Source organism: Sinohyriopsis cumingii, chromosome 7, assembly GCF_028554795.1.
Source record: "Sinohyriopsis cumingii isolate HCF-2022 chromosome 7, ASM2855479v2, whole genome shotgun sequence".
In the NCBI taxonomy this organism is placed as follows: Eukaryota; Metazoa; Mollusca; class Bivalvia; order Unionida; family Unionidae; genus Sinohyriopsis; species Sinohyriopsis cumingii.
The window spans coordinates 62266281-62284560 of record NC_142967.1 but is presented as its reverse complement, the minus strand read 5'-3'; the positions used below and the strand labels follow the sequence as shown (position 1 = coordinate 62284560).

General features: G+C 40.9%; 1 protein-coding gene across 6 annotated transcripts in view; it reads left to right on the top strand.

Annotated features, from left to right (window-relative positions):
- The first annotated feature begins 806 nt into the window (after nucleotides 1-806).
- Nucleotides 807-18280, top strand: part of LOC149795376 (ras-related protein Rab-24-like) — a 36835-nt gene continuing 19361 nt past the window's right edge. Inside the window, exons 1-3 of one of the 6 annotated variants that reach the window (XM_089965158.1) lie at nucleotides 807-1018; nucleotides 2294-2453; nucleotides 3481-3549. In XM_089965158.1, coding sequence (XP_089821284.1) covers nucleotides 2340-2453; nucleotides 3481-3549 — 183 coding nt within the window. In that variant the 5' untranslated portion in view covers nucleotides 807-1018; nucleotides 2294-2339. The other 5 variants (XM_089965153.1, XM_089965154.1, XM_089965156.1 and 2 more) reach the window with 5 other exon arrangements.

Genomic DNA, 18280 nt, shown 5'->3' with positions numbered 1-18280 from the left:
ATATATGGACCAAAATGAAAAAAAACTTAACAAGTATTAACGATAATTGTGACATTGATGTTGATTCCAACATTATTAAAAAAGATTTCATTTCTTAGAAATTATCTAACAGTGTAATTAATCATGCAAAAGGTACACCATCTAAATAAAAAATGAACTCAAGACCAGGTCAAGTTTTATTTTATATCTTTATTGTAACTGCCATTAACAAAAAAGAAGAATCACAACTTACAAGCCATAAGCATCACTCATGATGAACTCTCTCTTTTCATATAAATATTTCAATATTTTTAAAATGAATTTTCTTCCCTTAAGATTGGATTTGCCACATCGTCAAAAATGTAGACAGAAGGTAAAAGTAACAATGAAACTGCACAAAAACACTTCCTTAAACATCAACAAAACTATGATATTTCTTACCTATAGGCAAAGACGGGTTACGAATGTGTAATACAAAATTATATGAACCTGCAACTCTTGGATCACTATGAAACAAACTGAAATAAATGTAAGTTCACACTGAACTGACATGTGTCTCATCATCAAAAATTCCAATAAAAAGTAAAAGTAACAATAAACTGTAAAGAAAACTCCTAAAACACGAACAAAACTGTATCCAATTTCTTACCGAAAAACAATGAAGGGTTATAAGTATTGCTTTTATTCGCAATAGTATTGCGAATATTCGCAATAAGTATTGCGTTTATTCGCAGTAGGTATTGCGTTTATTCGCAATAGTATTGCGACAGTAAGTATTACGTTTATTCTCAATAAGTATTGCCTTTATTCGCAATATTATTGCGAATATTCGCAATAAGTATTGCCTTTATTCGCAATATTTTTTTTTACAGACATTATTTAACACCAATGGGCTTCCGTACATATGTCCCTAACTTTAACATAGGAAACATCTTTTCTGGGCGGTCCATTCCAATTACAGTGTAGTACATTAGGAAAAGAAATCATTCAAAAACGGCGCTCGATTAATAGTAGAATTGGACATTTAAGAACGGTACAGGTAAGAAGGGGAAATAATTCTAAGATTCGAAAATATAATTTGTATAAAAAAATGTAGGTTCGGATAGATAGAAAATGGACTTCGGGATTGCATCTTGTGAACTCTTACAAAGCAGCCAGCCATTGAGTTAAACATGAAGACGGATTATCTTAATTTGATTGAGGTATAGCGTCCCATTTTGTTTTGTTATTAAAATAGCAATAGAGATCGCGCACTGAGCAGGGGAAAAAAAACCGCTTTTATTAAAAACATTCTATTATTAGCAACTGTTTCAGCTTTTGATTATCTACTACTTGACTTGCCCGCAGCGACTTTCGTCATGTACTGCGACGTAGTTATGCCCAAAGTACACGGCATAAAGTTGCGAATGGAGAACAATGAAAAAAGGTAAAAGGTTCGTATTAATTATTCGCACTTGGATAGAAAACGTAGACTGCACACAGGCACTTGATTCAGGGGGAAACTAATGATACCATTTCTCCTATTAATTGTTATTACTGTCCCTCTGAATCAAGTGCCTGTAAGATTGCACCAAGCAAACGACAATAGCTAAATTTACTCAAGCGCTATGAAAGCCGGATGTATCATGTGACACCGTTGTCAAATTTCCTAGAGGTAAGTACAGTGTATATCTGTTGTCAGTTTCTAATCAAACAAAATGTGGCATCTAAAATCGGTACATAATTGTACTGTCACCTGGACACATGGTTTCCGAAGGCTAGAGCTGTCGGGGTGAGGATGGGGCAAGGTGGGTGACGTATTTGGAGTTCACTTGGTAATTTTAGAAAGGTCTTTAGCTATACACGTCCCTGCGGAAATGAATGTTCTCTTGATTATGTAGATATTTGTAGCAACCAGGATGCTTAATTACATGATCGGAAGTTTCAAAGCGATGATGAATTTAGTGGTGTCCGGAAGGAACTATTACTCGTGTAATAACTGAATGCAGTAAGAAGTGATACGCAAACGTGCAGTGACTATGTCTTATACGTATTATGCATTTTCTCCAGAAATATCAAACAATATTGTCTTCTTCATTACATATAGAAATTACTGATTTGGATAGAGAAATATAATTGTCTTCTCTGAATAATCAGAAATTTCAGTTTTAAAATATAAGTTGTTTTAACCAGCAGGATATGCCGAGAAAAGTAGTATTTTTGTAAAATAAGATGCTGTTTTTTTTTCTGTTTTGTTTAAAAATAATACAGTGTTTAAAACTGTTCAGAAGTGCATTTGAAATTTTTTTTAGGGGAAAATCCGTTTACATTTCAGACATTTCCAGTTGAAAAATACAAGTGGCAATTTGACTAGAAAAGGAATGAGCAGTGTTAATTTAAACTGCAAAGTCGTATTGCTTGGTGACAACTTCGTGGGAAAAACTTGTCTCTTGCTTAGATATACTCATGACAGATTTCCCGTTATGGTTGATGCGGTAAGTATAACATTCTCCTCCGAACGTACAAATGAACTGTTATTTATTGGCACATACGGCTTTTAGATGAAGACTTTATTCTTTGGACTGGCTTATATACTTCAGTATCTCAGATGAGTAAGTTTTGACTAGATTTGTGTTTGCAAAACGCATATTCTTAAAAGCCAAAAGAGTTCACAACTGCCAAAAGTGGAATAACTGCTTTAATACCATGAAAATTAAATCAAGTCATCAGCATTTACATACAATCATGTTCACGAACTTTAATTTGTCATTGCAAAATTGTTTTTGTGTAAACAGGCTAAACATTTCTTAACCAAAATTCCAGTCTTTGAAAAGAAAATAAATAAATAAAAAATGGAAAACACTTCTAACATTTACATACTTTAATTGTATATAATAAAACACGTCTGACGGCTTTTTTTGATTACATGGATTAGTTTTTTTTTTGTCATGCGAAGTGCCTTACCAGGAGGGACGGACGTTCGGGCACAAGAACATACGGATAGACAGATTGACAGACAGAAAGAAATGAAGATTCTGTAGCTGAAACTATAATAAAAATGGACAGAAAAGGTCAACATAAGATGCATTCTAAGTGTTGCATTGACGGAAATGTAAACTTGTCACAGTTCAGTGAGCGAGAACATGGACAAACAAGGATTATGGAAAATGCTACCGACCAAAATCAAATTTGTAATGTCGAACTTGCCACACTTAATTCTTTACTGTACAAATGTACTACAAACTTTGGATTCAAATTGGCTAGTAATTATCATCCAGACTATTTGATCTTGGTTCAAATCCTATCCGGACCAGCATGGGTTGGCTTTCGTGGTGTATTTATATGCATTCCCATTCACTCGGCACTAAATGATCTTATGTGCTGTTGAAAATTAATATATAAATTTTAAGTCTGAGATACAATATGTTTTGTTACGCAACCTTGCGGATACTGTATTGCCATGTAAAGATTGTGATTAACCTTGACAGCGGGTACCTTCACCGTACTGCGTTTTTCTTTCAGACGATAGGCGCATCTCTGAATGAAAAGAAAGAGCAAATAGATAATAAAGAAGTGACATTGAAAATTTGGGTAAGTTTAGTGCAGCAAAATACCAGAGAAATTCTTTACCAGGATCCACTTGTAATACTCGTAGCCATGTTAGTGATGAATGTTTATAAGACACGATGAGTGGCCTCTTTGCTGCGCTTGTTAACTTTTCCACGGCCGCTTCACCTTTCCAATACTCACGCGGACTATAGTATATTTTTGATAATGTCCGACATGTTTGGTATCCATCGTTTGTTTATATGGGTATAATTTACTTTTAATGAGCGGACTTTTGTCCATGAGAGGTGGAACCTCCGAAACAGTCTTCATAAGATAATCCATCATGCGATTCGTTCTCCAGTACCTTGTTCAGCAATTGCATCTGATCCGTACCGGCGCGATGACGTGCACTGATATCGTGAGATGCTTTATAAGCAAGGTCAAGTCGTTAGCACGCAGCATCAGGACGATTCATAGGTGCTTCACCAAGCTTCGGTTGGTTGTTAGAATCAAATCGTATATCCAGCCGTGTACCAGGCCAACAGCTGTATCCATCGATGTGCTTTTCACCGGGATATTTACTCCATGGTGTCCCTGGTGACTTTGTTAATGTCGCCGCGATATCACCACCGACTTTTAAAACTGGACCTTTACTTCCACCAAAAGTTGCTTCTCTGCTCCACAAGGAACTCAAGTTCCAGTGTTCGCTGCTCGTTCATTACATGTTTAAGCTCGAGTTAGATTTGCAGTATATATTATTGCCTGACATGGTACAAAATATGACGACTTAATTGTATTATATATTGTATTATTCAACGGCAAAATGTAAAAGGAAATTCAAAGATGCTTTAAAACCCCAAAGATTTTCCCTCATTGGACATTTCCGTACAAGCAACACCGAAACTGTCCAGGCATGGTGCTACATTTCCAAACTCAGTTCATGCACTGATTCATCCAGCTGGATCAAGAAAGATTCAGCTGTTGATAAATATGATTTTACTATGGCTAAAGTGGGGTGTACACGATGGCGCCGTGGCGGATGATCAACCTTGTTATGATGTTTTGAAAGCTTTTTTTATATAAAAAGACGATGAGCGGCAAAAGTGGCAACGCCACCGTTGATTTCTTCTCCACTATTGATGAGGCACATACCATTGACAATTTGGATGCAATATAAAACAATCTTGTAGTATACGACGATGTGATGCTTGAGTACCAAGTCAATCCCGCACAAATGTTTTCACGATATCGACACAAAAACACCGATCAAATATATTTGACTCAACGATATGCATATGTGCCGAAAGTGATTCGTAGCAACTGTAAGATGTTGATGGAATTTCATGGCATTGATGCACATGACCCTGCAAATATTAGTTGGACTTTGTGTGCCGCTGATCATTCGTGGGATGAATTTTGTGACATGTTTGCACGGATCACACCGGACCCGTACGGTTTTCTCATTATGATATGACCGGAACTTGCATTCGCGGAAGAAAGTATTGTGCGGGTCTCGATACGAACGTGTCTCACAGGGCAATTTAACAATCAAAATAATTTTATTAAATGTCTGCAAGCGAGTAGGAGAAGCGACGTCGTAAAACCACTCGTGAACACCAGGAACTGATTCCTAATGTTATTGCAGGTCGAAAATATAGTTGCGATAAACTGCTAAAGATCTAACGGCAGGCTTCGAACAAGCATCTGCACCGCTGATTAAACTAACATAAATTGCGGAACATGCCGAGGATATTATAAAGGTAATGTGAGCAACAGTAGAAGGATTGGCATTGCTAACAGAAACAAAAGTAGAACAGGATCCAATTCAAAAATGTCTAAGCGCGCCAAGGATATAAATAAGCAGCAAGAATATGTGCAGAGGTTGTTACACGCTTGCCAATGCGCCCTGTAGGTCCAGAGGAAAGAACAGCAACCGGAACAACCACAGAGGTAAATGGACCAGCAACCAAACCTTACATTCACGCAAGAAGAAAAACAAGAAGAAGAAGACAAATGGATTAAAGAAAAAAATGAAAAGGTGGGACCAGCAACAGTTACCAAAACGTACACCTGCAACCATACAAGAAAATGAAAGGAAAGGAAGCGGCCTTGGTGGACTGTGTGACTCTAGCGACCTTGCTGATCGACTGGAAACACTTGTAGGATCATTTCGTGCCGGTAACAACGCACCTGAATTCATTGGTGAAGCTACATCAAATAGTCAGTGACTGCTCACCAATGGCATCATAGATAGAAAAACATATCGCGCGCTGATGCATGAATTTGCCAGAGATATCAATAATGCATATTACTACGACACCGATGACGAGTTCGGAGGCGGTTTTGAGTGAAAAGATGTTACAATGCAAAAGGTTGTTGTAAATATAACCCATAGTGTTACGTCGATGATCACAATCATCATTAATGAAAGCAGAATTCAGTATGACCTTTTCTACACCGTTTACCGGTGGTGAATCACTCACACTTGAGATAGCATTGCCTCGCTGCGAATTTATTAAAGTTGGCCTAATATACGATCACAACCGTTTGGTAGTCTGCCCACAAATAACACATTTATATTTTCACAAGGTAGTTGAATATCTTGAGGTATGTTAGAAATTCCTATAGATGCGAATGATATTACCTCAATCAATTATGAGGTCCGACGAAGAATGTCGATGTTGACCGGTAAAGACTCTAAACTTTATATACGTGAACATGAGCCCACACTCAGCTCCTTCATCGCAATTGAATGTCAGCAATATTTGGTTAACATTTGATAGTCGTCGTTGAGAACAGGTTTTGGTTGGCCCAAAGATGTTCAGAAAACGAACAATTTTTACATGCAAGATCCAAACTGACTGCATATCATAGTCATAATTACCTCAATGACGTATATAAATTTAACAGTGGTGGATTTCCCAACCTCGTGTAGCCTCATTATGATTACAGGGTTTGTAGAGATATTCGCAAGGTTAATTTTGGAGCCGAGCAAACAGTCTCATTAACCCGAAAGAACAACTTCAACGATGCTATAATGCATGGTGCAGTGCCGCTGATGTTGGCGTTGGATTAGAAACATCAACATTGTGGATGCATGTGTTATTTCTTTCACTGACTAGCGAATCACATTTGTTATCATTTATGCAATCTAAAGCCGCTTAAACGTCGTCGTTTCTCGCGCATACCACACATGCGCACCCACCAGGTGTTATTGTGGGACAGTTTATATGGCTAAAAGGTACTCAACATGGCCTTACAGCACCAAAACACGTGTTTGTGGCGTTTCAGCCTACAATTTTGAGACAATGCCCAAACGAAAAGTAAAATGATATTTGACAACTTAGAAGTGAATGAAGTTTATGTGTTGTTAAACGGTCATTAAGAAACTTCTGAAGAAATTTGGCTTACCTTTGAAACCAAACATACTGAAAATGCATAACACAATCTATTGTCGCGTATGGACGGGCATGGCATCAAAACTTTGACATTGGTCTGCAGATTTTCCAGTATGACTTCATGATATTGTACCCGGTTACTTTTCATCGAAACACTTGGTGTTGTTCAGAAGATACGTTGTCGACATGTATTTTCATGCACGTGTAGGTAACGCTGGTGGTGGTTATCGATGTTATGTTGTGATTCTTTGGATAAGACTGTTGCTGGAGGGTTGGTTTGGCCGAACAAAAGTTCATGATGCACCTGTAGAAAACACATAATTGAAAGTGTTTCAATAATAAATAATAATCACGAAGTGAAGGTAGGCTTTATTGAAAACCAGCTGACAAAAATTGAAACACGATTGTGGGGTCACAAAGAAACTTTCTTCAACAAAATTAACTTGAATTGTATCCGTGTTTTTGACCAAAACACAAGTCGCTCAGCTTAATGCAGCCAAACACAATAACACCTTGGTGAAACTGATGTTATTCAAAATCTGAGGTGACGCAAACGCAAAACACCGGTGGAATATTTTCACTCCTTGCAGCGATTTCAGCGTTGTTAGCATCAGCGGCTTCAGCGGCTGCAAAACCTGCGGGTTAGAAATGGCGCTGAAAAAGGCAGTAGTTAGTCGCATTGTGCTTCGTGGACCTTTTAGGTTTATACAAAAAGAAAAATGTGCGCGATTACAATTGGGAAGAGGTCTTTAGTTACCATGTACAAGACGCAGTAGGTCATTTTCGTTATTTCTTTATGCTAAATGAACTTGTATCAATGGTACCGTGCACACCTGAAACCGGCATTATCAAAAATGTTTTGACAACAGGACCTCGCATTAATTGGGTTGTATATGTGAGGTATGAGGCAAACTGGGAGGAGATGGAACCCGTGACTGAGGCAAAGACGAAAGCCCTCCTGGCATACAAGGCTGCACCTGGCCCCAGAACATTACAAGCCCTCAGGATTGCAAGGACCAATGCCCAGAAGACTGCTCGCCGCTGTGCCAACACCTACTGGCTGAACCTTTGCAACAGTATACAGACGGCTGCTGACACCGGGGATACAAGAGGAATGTATGAGGGTATCAAAAAGGCGACAGGCCCCCCCCCCCCCCTCAAGTCCAAGACGGGCGAAGTCATCACAGACCAGGGGAAACAACTACAGCGATGGGTTGAGCACTATCTCGAGCTATATGCAACCCAAAACAGTATCACTGGAACTGCCCTGGACGCCATTCCAGACCTGCCTGTCATGGAGGAGCTAGACACACAGCCCACCCTGGAAGAGCTTGGAAAAGCCATCGATTGCCTTGCCTGTGGGAAGGCTCCTGGAAGCGACGGCATCCCGCCTGAAGTCCTCAAGAGCGGAAAACCAGCACTGCTCCAGCCCCTACACACACTCCTCTGCCTTTGCTAGGAACAGGGATACATCTCACAGGACATGCGTGACTCCAACATCGTCACTTTGTACAAAAACAAAAGAGACCGTAGCGACTGCAACAATTATGGGGCATCTCCCTCCTCAGCATCGTTGGAAAGGCTTTCGCCCGTGTTGCCTTGGCGCGCTTGCAGATCCTAGCCTCCCACGTCTACCCAGAGTCCCAGTGTGGATTTCGAGCCGGCAGGTCAACTGTAGACATGATCTTCTCACTACGTCAGCTACAGGAGAAGTGTCGCGAGCAGCAGATGCCCCTCTACATTGCCTTCATATTCCTGACGAAGGCGTTTGACCTGGTTAGTCGGAGTGGACTCTTCAGACTCCTGCAGAAGATCGGCTGCCCCCCCCCCCCCACGTCTGCTTGCTGTCATCATGTCGTTCCACGAGAACATGCACAGCACAGTGTGCTTCAATGGCGCAACATCTGAAGCATTCCCAGTCATCAGCGGAGTCAAACAAGACTGTGTCCTTGCGCCGACGCTCTTTGCCATCTTCTTCTCCATGCTTCTCCAGTACGCATTCAAGGACTGCAGCGAGGGAGTGTACATCCATATCAGGACTGACGGCAAGCTGTTCAACATCGTCCGTCTCCGTGCTAAGAATAAAGTCACAGAGGTACTCGTCCGTGAATTGCTCTTCGCCGACGATGCAGCCTTGACATCACACACGAAAGATGGACTGCAGCAGCTGATATGCCGCCTCTCCCATGCTTGTAAGGAATTTGGACTGACCATCAGTTATAAGAAAACGAATGTGAGGCGCAGAACGCAGACTCAGCAGCAGAGGGGGCGAATCGGACATTTTGTCCAATCGTTATTTTGCTTAATTATTACTTTCTGCACTCAACGATCTAGTGTCGTCAGCGCCTGGTAAAAAAAAAACGACGACGTCGTTGGGGGATCGTCCAATCGTCATTTGGTTTAATTAACACCTTCTGCGCGCCGATCCCCAGCGTCGTCAGCGTCCGGTAAGCACATCGACGACCGCGTCGATGTCATCGCCCCCTCTGCTGCTAAGTAGTTATTTACAATGAAAATTATTTACAACTAACCGAATATTTGGTCAAGTCCGATACGATATCGTGTCCGAGGATCATGTAAATTTATCGTTACGAATCCATGTGGGGTCGACTGAGCATGACTAAAAAAGTTTCGAAAAACATTAAAGTCCATGTCACCGCCGCACCATGTCTGCCAAATATTTCGTAGTGTGTGTGTATCAACGCCGTTGAACACAGCAAGAATATTACAGTTGTCTCTAATTACTTTTGGAATCTGAGTGTATCGTTGAGTGACATATATCACGTCGGTGTTTTTATGCCTGCCTCTAGAAAATATCCTAGCTGGGTTTTTTTGATTGTCTAACATAACATCATCGTACACGACTAGATTGTTAACGTCGCCATCAATATCATCAATACCTAGTGCATCATTGATATCCGTAATAAACTCAATAACATTTTTTTCAGCGATCGCTGATGCATTCTCGTTGAAATCTTTCAACACCTCGTAGCATCGTTGATCATCTACGCTAGGAGCAACTAAATACAACTTATCCCATTTCATCCATCTCATTATTAAATTGAGTAACAATTGCGTCTTGCCGGATCCAGATGGTCCGATGATAATCATCCGGATCGAGTTTGGTAACGCTGCAACATGCTTAACTGGTTCTCTTGTTTTAGTCGCTGAAAAGTCAATTATATTCATATCTCTATACATAAATTATGGATCTATATTGTGTGAAGTGTAGAGTACGTACTGGCACAAATGATATGACAACCGCTACAACAAGAAATAACAGATCGGCCCTTACTGGCAAGTGTGTACAATGCGGTACAAAGAAATTTAGATTTATTTCTATTAAACCCGGGGATGTTTTAAAAAAAAGCGAGGAGGTGACATCGCAGCCAAATTGGCAAAACTCCCCGGAACACCGTGGGCAAAGTATCCAGGAGAAAAACACCTCCCAGGATATAACTACTGTGGCCCCGGAACACGATTAGATATTAGACTCGATGATCAAAATCAGCCCAAACCCGGTGAGTATCCAATAAACGCTATCGATAAGGCGTGTCATGCTCATGATGTTGCTTACAAAAGTAGCGATCTGCAACAGCGTCATATCGCGGATGTAAAATTAATTCACGCGTTAAATGCTATTCCTGATAAATCCGTCAAAGAAAAATTGGCCTCATGGTTGGTAAAATCGGCTATGAAAGGTAAATTAATGATTGGAAGCGGAGCTTCTGGCGCTGGTAATTGAAAACGATAGCGTTTATAATAACAACATGGAATCCATCTATTATTCTCCGAGAGGATACTGGAAGGGGAAGGCCGCAATTGGTAAGCTTGCAAGCGCTGCAAAAGTAACGAGGGCCGTTGCGACTAATTGGTTATCCAAACAGGCTATATGGCAAATCTATCTACCACCGCCTAAACAAATCAACTTTTCGCGCTTTGATGTCAGCGTACCTAATGAAGTTCATCAGGCTGATATACTATTTTTGCCGCATGACAACGGTTACAAATACGCGCTAACCGTAGTTGATGTTGCGAGTCGATACAAACAAGCGGAGCCGTTGAAAACAAAGTCAGCAACTGAAGTGGCCAATGCGTTTGAGCGGATTTATCGAAGAGGCCCTCTGCGCTGGCCAAATCTATTACAAGTTGATCCCGGTAGTGAATTTCGCGGCGCTGTTTTATCAACGCTGAAACATCATAGCGTCGCGATACGACGAGGTCATACTGCGCTACATCGTGATCAGGCAATTGTTGAACGATTCAATCGGACTCTCGCTGAACGGTTATTTGGATATCAATACGCGAAGGAATTCATCCAAGAAAAACGATCTCGTGAATGGGTTAAAAGGTTGCCAGGTGTAATTGCAGCGTTAAATAACGAGATTACCCGAGCAATCAACATGAAGCCCAGCGACGCGATTAAATACGAGTATATACCCGGAAAATCAAAAATAAATAGCGTTTCCAAGCCGATTCTCGGCGATGTCACTGTTAGATATCTATATGAACCAGGAGAGCTTGAAGGCGGTAAAAAAAGGGCTACCGATCCTATTTGGAGTGTTACAACACATAACATATCAACGATAACACGATCAACTGGTAGACCACCGATCTATAGACTGGATTCAACTGCTCCTCAGCGCGGATTTACACGCGAGCAACTACAAGTGATACCTAACGATACTCAATTGCCCCACGTGGTATTAACTAGCGCCGTTGCGTCTATTGCACTCAAGACAGGTCAACCTCACATTGTTTTTGACATGACCGAGACTGTTATCGATCCTATCCACGGTAAATTGGCGAGTGTCTTTATCCGAATAACGCCAACTCATTATACAATTGCAACTCGCGCAGTGATTATTCTGTTGTTGTCGTAGCGAGATTATTAATTCGGCATCAATATCAAAACGCCGCTGTTTTTTTTTATCCTGTTGGCGGTAACCCGAGAGTTTTCTATCAATGACGCTTGCATCGATGGTGACTTTGTCGCCGGCTTCGTCGGTGGCTTCGTCAATAACAATTCTTCGAAGCTGATTTATCCTTCGTACTCTGGATACTGCAAGATAGACTAGATTCGACCATTCGATGCGATTATCAACTATCCAAACAATTGTGTCCGTGATGGTTAGTCCCTGCGAGGAATGTATTGTTGTTGCGTATCCTAGCGTCCACGGGGATTTATCAGCACGTAGCGCGTCCTCGACGACACCGATATCAACGAGCACGATATCATTCAGCACGAGAATTTGTTTTTCTGTCCGGCCTGGAATTTCAACTTCAATGTTCTGCCGCCGTGTGTCCGCGGGTCTATAACATAACGGCACTGGACGCGTTGGAAACTTTTCCTTATGCAACGTAAACAACTTCCGCTGAAGTGTGTCTCTGACTATCTTTCTACTCGCTACAATCAAATCGTTTGGTCTCCATGTTTCCCAGAATTCATTCAACGGTGTTTCCGGAATCACCTCGCGGATTATTTCACACTGAACTCTATCCGGCTGTAATCTGATTAGTTTTTTAACCTCGCGCAGTTGTTCATCAAGTGCTCGGTAATCAGTATCGGTTTCTTCATAATAGTCCACGAACCCGCTCAACCAATCATGTGGACCCTCGCCGACAAATGGTGGTGGTTGGCCATGATCCCCACACATGATTACCGCTGTATTCGCGCGCAGCAACCACTCAAGAAACATTTGTAAAGTATCTAACGAAACAGTACATATCTCATCCCAGATGATAATGTCGGGAATAAATTTTTCACCCATTCGATCAGGAGTCCACTCATCGCCGCTGTATCGAAAAAAGCTGTGATAAGTAACGGCGTCAACATTTCGTTGTTTTATCTCTCGCGCTAGTCTATGGGTCGGTGTAAGCACGATTATACTTGCCCGCGTTCGAAATAATTCAATTGCCCGAGTCGTCTTTCCTGACCCGCCACAGCCGCTTAAATAAACCGTCTTGTGTCTACAAATTGGATCAGAACACGATGGTGCATTAGACCATTCTGACAATTTATCACCGCGTAAGTAGTTGTTCTCAACGGTGACATCTGCTGACGGGGAATAATCGCGTCGTATTTCATTTTTAATTCTCCATGTACCCCAACTCTCGTCCGGACTAGTAAACCCGGCTACGTTTTCCTTATACGCTACGTCAACATAAAACGAATCAACGGCTACTCTAACCGCGGTATCGGGGAATCTATTTATCATCGAGAATAAATTGATAGCGGCATAACCCAGCATAGACGCCCTCAAATGCGGGTATGCCGGGCTGTCTCCATCGCTGTAGGTAACAACTGTACCCAACCTCGTTCCATTGGACAAGAAAGCTGTTTTGCAGTTCACGTATCTATTTTTTGCCACTGCGTCCTTGATTACGAAATCATATTCTGCGTCATCTATAATCAGCCGTGAGCAATATCGTTTGTAGTCGTGGTTTTTTCCACCTTGTGTGAACTTACCAATTATTCTTCTACCGAGATCTTTTGCCTCGTGGTTTCGTTGGTTGAATATCCTCCTGGACCATTCGATGATATATTCCTCGTCGGCATCAATGTTTTTCCTGGACTCGTCAATTATGCTATCTAGACGCTCCGGTTCTGGTAACCAGACTTCAGTCTGCGCCCGGTATGATATAATCGCGTCACTGACAATCAACGAAACTAGCATGCTACAATCAATCATATACCGTAGCAGCGCTATTGGCAACCACTTCTTTTCAGCCATGTGTCTACCGATCCAAATATAGCAACAGCGATGGAGTCCTGCCGCGAATTCAAATGATACTATGCGAGCGAATCCGGTTAAATCAAAATCAGGCAGTGGTCCATTAATAGCAACACGAGTCATTTCATGACTGGGGTGTCCAAATCGTCTAAAGTACTCAGCGGCGGATCCATACCCGAGAAAACTCGCTGGATAACAGGCAACCATATCAACCGAGATCATAGCGTCGCGGTTGTATTCAGTGTTCCATAGTCCACCGTGATAGTATTCCAAACAACTGGATTGTACATCCGGCAGAAATTCCTTGCGCGTTGGTCTCCACGCATTTTTCCTTGCTGCAACATGAGCTACAACCGATGGAATCGTAAAACAATTTGTTAGCAGTTGTTCATCATGCTCTTCAAATTCCATGGCGGTTTTTTTCATCCTGTTGTGAAATGCTTCAGTGCGATATAATTCGCCGTTTGGTCTTACAAACTGATCAAAGGTATCCGCATCGTTTTCAGCGCTGCGAAGTAACCACACTGATACAGGGTCGTTTTTACACAAGTAGGCAATAGCATCAAATAGTTTCCTCTCCGCGAGAAAACCGTCCTTGGAGAATTCTTCTCCCAGGAATTCTTCGGGTATATACTTTACTGTTCTATCCCGTGGAAATATTGTGATCGCGGGCGTCCATGCGTGTTCGTTATGATCAATAATTTTGATTGGGGCTCCCTTCGATTTATACTTCGATTCGTATAATACTTCACCGGTGATCGTTGTAACGGTTATTGGAAATCTCAGCGATGTTTCTAATCTCGCTATGTCGCTGATGGTCGCTCCACGCTCTTTTACGGTTAGTTCCCACTGGTTGATTTTGCTACGTCGTAAATCAGTCAATTTGTTTCCTCGACATGCATTTGTAAAATGCTCTATTATTCGTTCTGCTACACAATTTATCCCAGTTGACTGTTTCATCGGTTTCAGTTTTCCGATATCAGGTTTCTTATTTAATGGGTATATTCCATAAACAACTGCTGTTTCAGGATACGCTCGTTCATAGTATGGTCTATCAATTCCGGTTAACAACCCCGGCTTGGAGTCGCGGCTGACAGTGACTGTTTTCTTGTCGCTGAGAACTGGTTCAAATTTATCACGCATGATCCAATCGCCTGATTCCACCCGGACAATGAATTTTACTCTGAAGAAATACCTTTTACCGTCAAGTTGTGATATTATCATTGCTGCGCGGTTGTCGTTCATGGTAGCATCAACAACACCATCAATTCGAAATGTTGACCAACTATGAGATGCACCATCACGTTTGAATTCATTGATACAATCGCGTATTTTATTCAACAGGGTTTTATCGTTTATTAACGCTTTTGGTACGTCCTTGAGGACTCTATCGAGATTAAACCTAATATTTTTCCAGGGCTTAATTACTGCTAATCTCTCAAACTCATCCATATAATTAAAACAAGTATTTAAATAAAAGAATATAGTATAATGAATAAATGCAAATGGTTGATGATTGGGTCGATAACCCCGTGCAATAAATCATGTAGAGGTGAATTCTGCGGGTATCATTTACAAAGCGTTCGTAATGGTTCTCTTGGCCCCCTCCCGTGCTTGGTTTGTCACGTTGGTGTAAGAGGAAAATCGCAGTTGTGTATTAATTGTGGCGGAAAGCGATACAGGGAACTAAAACGCTATTACGATAAACGAATAAAAAACGCCGTCATTGACCCCACCGCCGACTTCGTCATCAAAACCCCCCAAGACTACATTGAAAGGTTTATAATTAAACCAAATAATAAATTAGACAAGTAGTATTATTATATAAATGGACCAAGAATTTCAGCCGCATCCCCTGCTCGTCAATTACGAGGCATCTCGCGACGGTATTGTTAGAAACCGCAGACTGAAGAAGCCGGTTGGATGGAAAAACAATCACGGGTATTTAATGTTTACTGCTGGAGGGAAAAAATATCTCTGTCACAGAATCATCTATGAATGTTTCCACGGATTGATCAAAGATAGTCTCGTTATTGATCACATTGATTCTAATTATCAAAATAACAGACTGTGTAATCTGCAAGCTATCTCTCAGAGTGAAAATATTAAAAAAGGCCAGACTGGTAAGTACTCAAAAGCAGCAAGGGGCGTCAAATCATTTGATACGTCAAAGCACGAGGAAAAAATATTTCAGTCAATGAATGAGGCAGGAAAATATTTTGACATTTGTAGCGCCTCAGTACGATTTGTTGCAGAACGAGTATATCAAACAGCTTTCTCAAGTAAAAACGGACATAGAATTCGATTTTCATATTTGAAGGGGGATAACTCGTGAGGGTATGACGAAGTCACCATGATAGAGTTATGCTGTCACGTGATTTGCAAATAGTCGTCTGTTTCAATGTAAATAAGTTACCTATGCGCGTTCACCTGGAACGCATTACGTGCTTATATTTTTTAAAAACTCGTTATTTGTTAGGTGCGGTCCGTAGTCCAATGCAAACATGTTTGACTATGAAACTCGAGTCAACAATTTACGGGTTCGCGCCTCGCAGCGGGCAATTGCCTGGCGGGAAACGGTCAGATGTTTTTTTTTTCTATATAATTGGGGGGAGGGGATAAAACCCCCTTCGTTGAAGTTCAAAACGACCCAAAACGCAGCCCACACTATCATTCCTAGTGTGTGCGCGGTTGGTTTTTTCCAACTACGCAACCATGATTGATTTTCATGGGTTGCGTTTTGGTTCGGTTGAGTGCAAACCACGCCCCCGTCATTGTTTGTACTGTCCATAATTAAGTATATGTATATGCCTGCAATCTGCCACAACACTCGAGTGGAGATTTACGGCATTGTACTGTCCATACAATAAACGGGGTCAAAAATGACCCCCAATAATTTTATTAAACTTTAAACCTAGATTTTAATAAAATTTTTGATATTAGAAATAAGATGTTTATAAGAATATGGATTCCCTAGACATCAATAATATATTAACTGAGATTTCAAAATTAAAAAATCAAGGAATTGTATTATCTGATAGGCTCAACAGCGAGGAAATATTATCCGATTATGAGGCTATAAACGAACAATCGAAGCGAGGGCGTTTTACGCTAGCCCGCGAGTATTCTTTTATAAAACGATTACAACATACAATTAATGAGAACCTGTATAGCAATGACGTAAGCGTATTCATTGGGTTATTCACTGCCGTTGAAACAATACGAAAAAAACTCGGGCAGCTTTATGAAAAACGCCGCGAGATCTCTAGTAAGATTAAAAACATTAGGAGGATCATAGACGAAACCCCTGTGGGGAGCCTCAGCTTGAAGTTACCTATGCCCACGTCGCGTGACGAAGTCGGCATACAAATGTAACATTATATATATGTGATGTACACAATGACACGATATATTTCTGCCACCATGGAAAGACCCGGCGGAAAATTTTATTTGAAATTGCAGATCAATTTACAATAATGGTAGGTGAATCACTTACTACTCGGCTAGCCAGAGAGCGGCTAGCAGCGCTTATAAAGTTTATACCGTTACGAGACAGAGTGAGAGAGAAACTTCAAACGCGACAACAAATGCAAACTGATTTTGCTGTTGGAAGTGAACAGTTATTTGCCCCGGTAACTAAAGCGACTAAGGATGTTACGGCGGTAACTGTACCCGTTCTTGGTGCGCTTGAAAAGATAGCGGCAGAGACAAAACAAACAAAAAGGTCTTTAGAAACACTCCCTGCAAAAATAGCGGCTGCTACAACACGGAGGCCACCACCACTCGCTATAACCGAACCACAAGAACCTTATGTTACAATGGCCGACGAGGAAGAACTAGGCGCTACTGCGAAAGAACCAGAAGAAGAAATACCAGAAGAAGAAATACCAGAAGAAAAAATACCGGAAGAAAAAGAGGGGAATATACCCCGTATTGTACTCAAGAAGAGCACAATAGATCAAATTAGAGGCTTCAGCAACAGGGAAGAATTAATTAATTTTACTGCCAACAATTTTGCTAAGAGCATACGAGATAAGAAGCATATCAATAGCGGTTACGAGAAAAATATAAAGTCGTTAAAGGACTGGGCAAGAATAGTGTATTTAGCAAGTAAACATAAAGATGCATTACCACATCATAGTAAATCCGATTACGACGCATTCCACAAGGAAGTTAAGAGTATAACACCAAAAAAAGGAAAAGGATACTCTGTTGGTAAAGAATCCTACGGCGTTACCTGTCCTAATAGTGTTCTCAGTGATATATCACGGCTGGAAGTACTAATCGGAGGAAAACGAGCCGGAAATAACTCTACGGAAATAATCAATGAGGCCGCTGATATTTGCAAGCGGTTATTTACAGGCGGTATTATGGACATTAATGCATATCGAACGCTCATAGACGAGCTCGTGGATGATTAAAAAAATTATAAAATTATAAAATTATCGTTTTTGTTAATTTTTTGACTGTTTTTGTTAATTTTTTGACTGTTTTTGGCCATTTTTTGACTGTTTTTGGCCATTTTTTGAGGGCAAAAACCCAAGGAAATCATTTAGAGAAAATCGATGTTTTTCTGAAAAATCGAGAAAAAAACGACTATAGGCAACAAAAAACGACCAAAAATGACTAAAAATCAAGAAA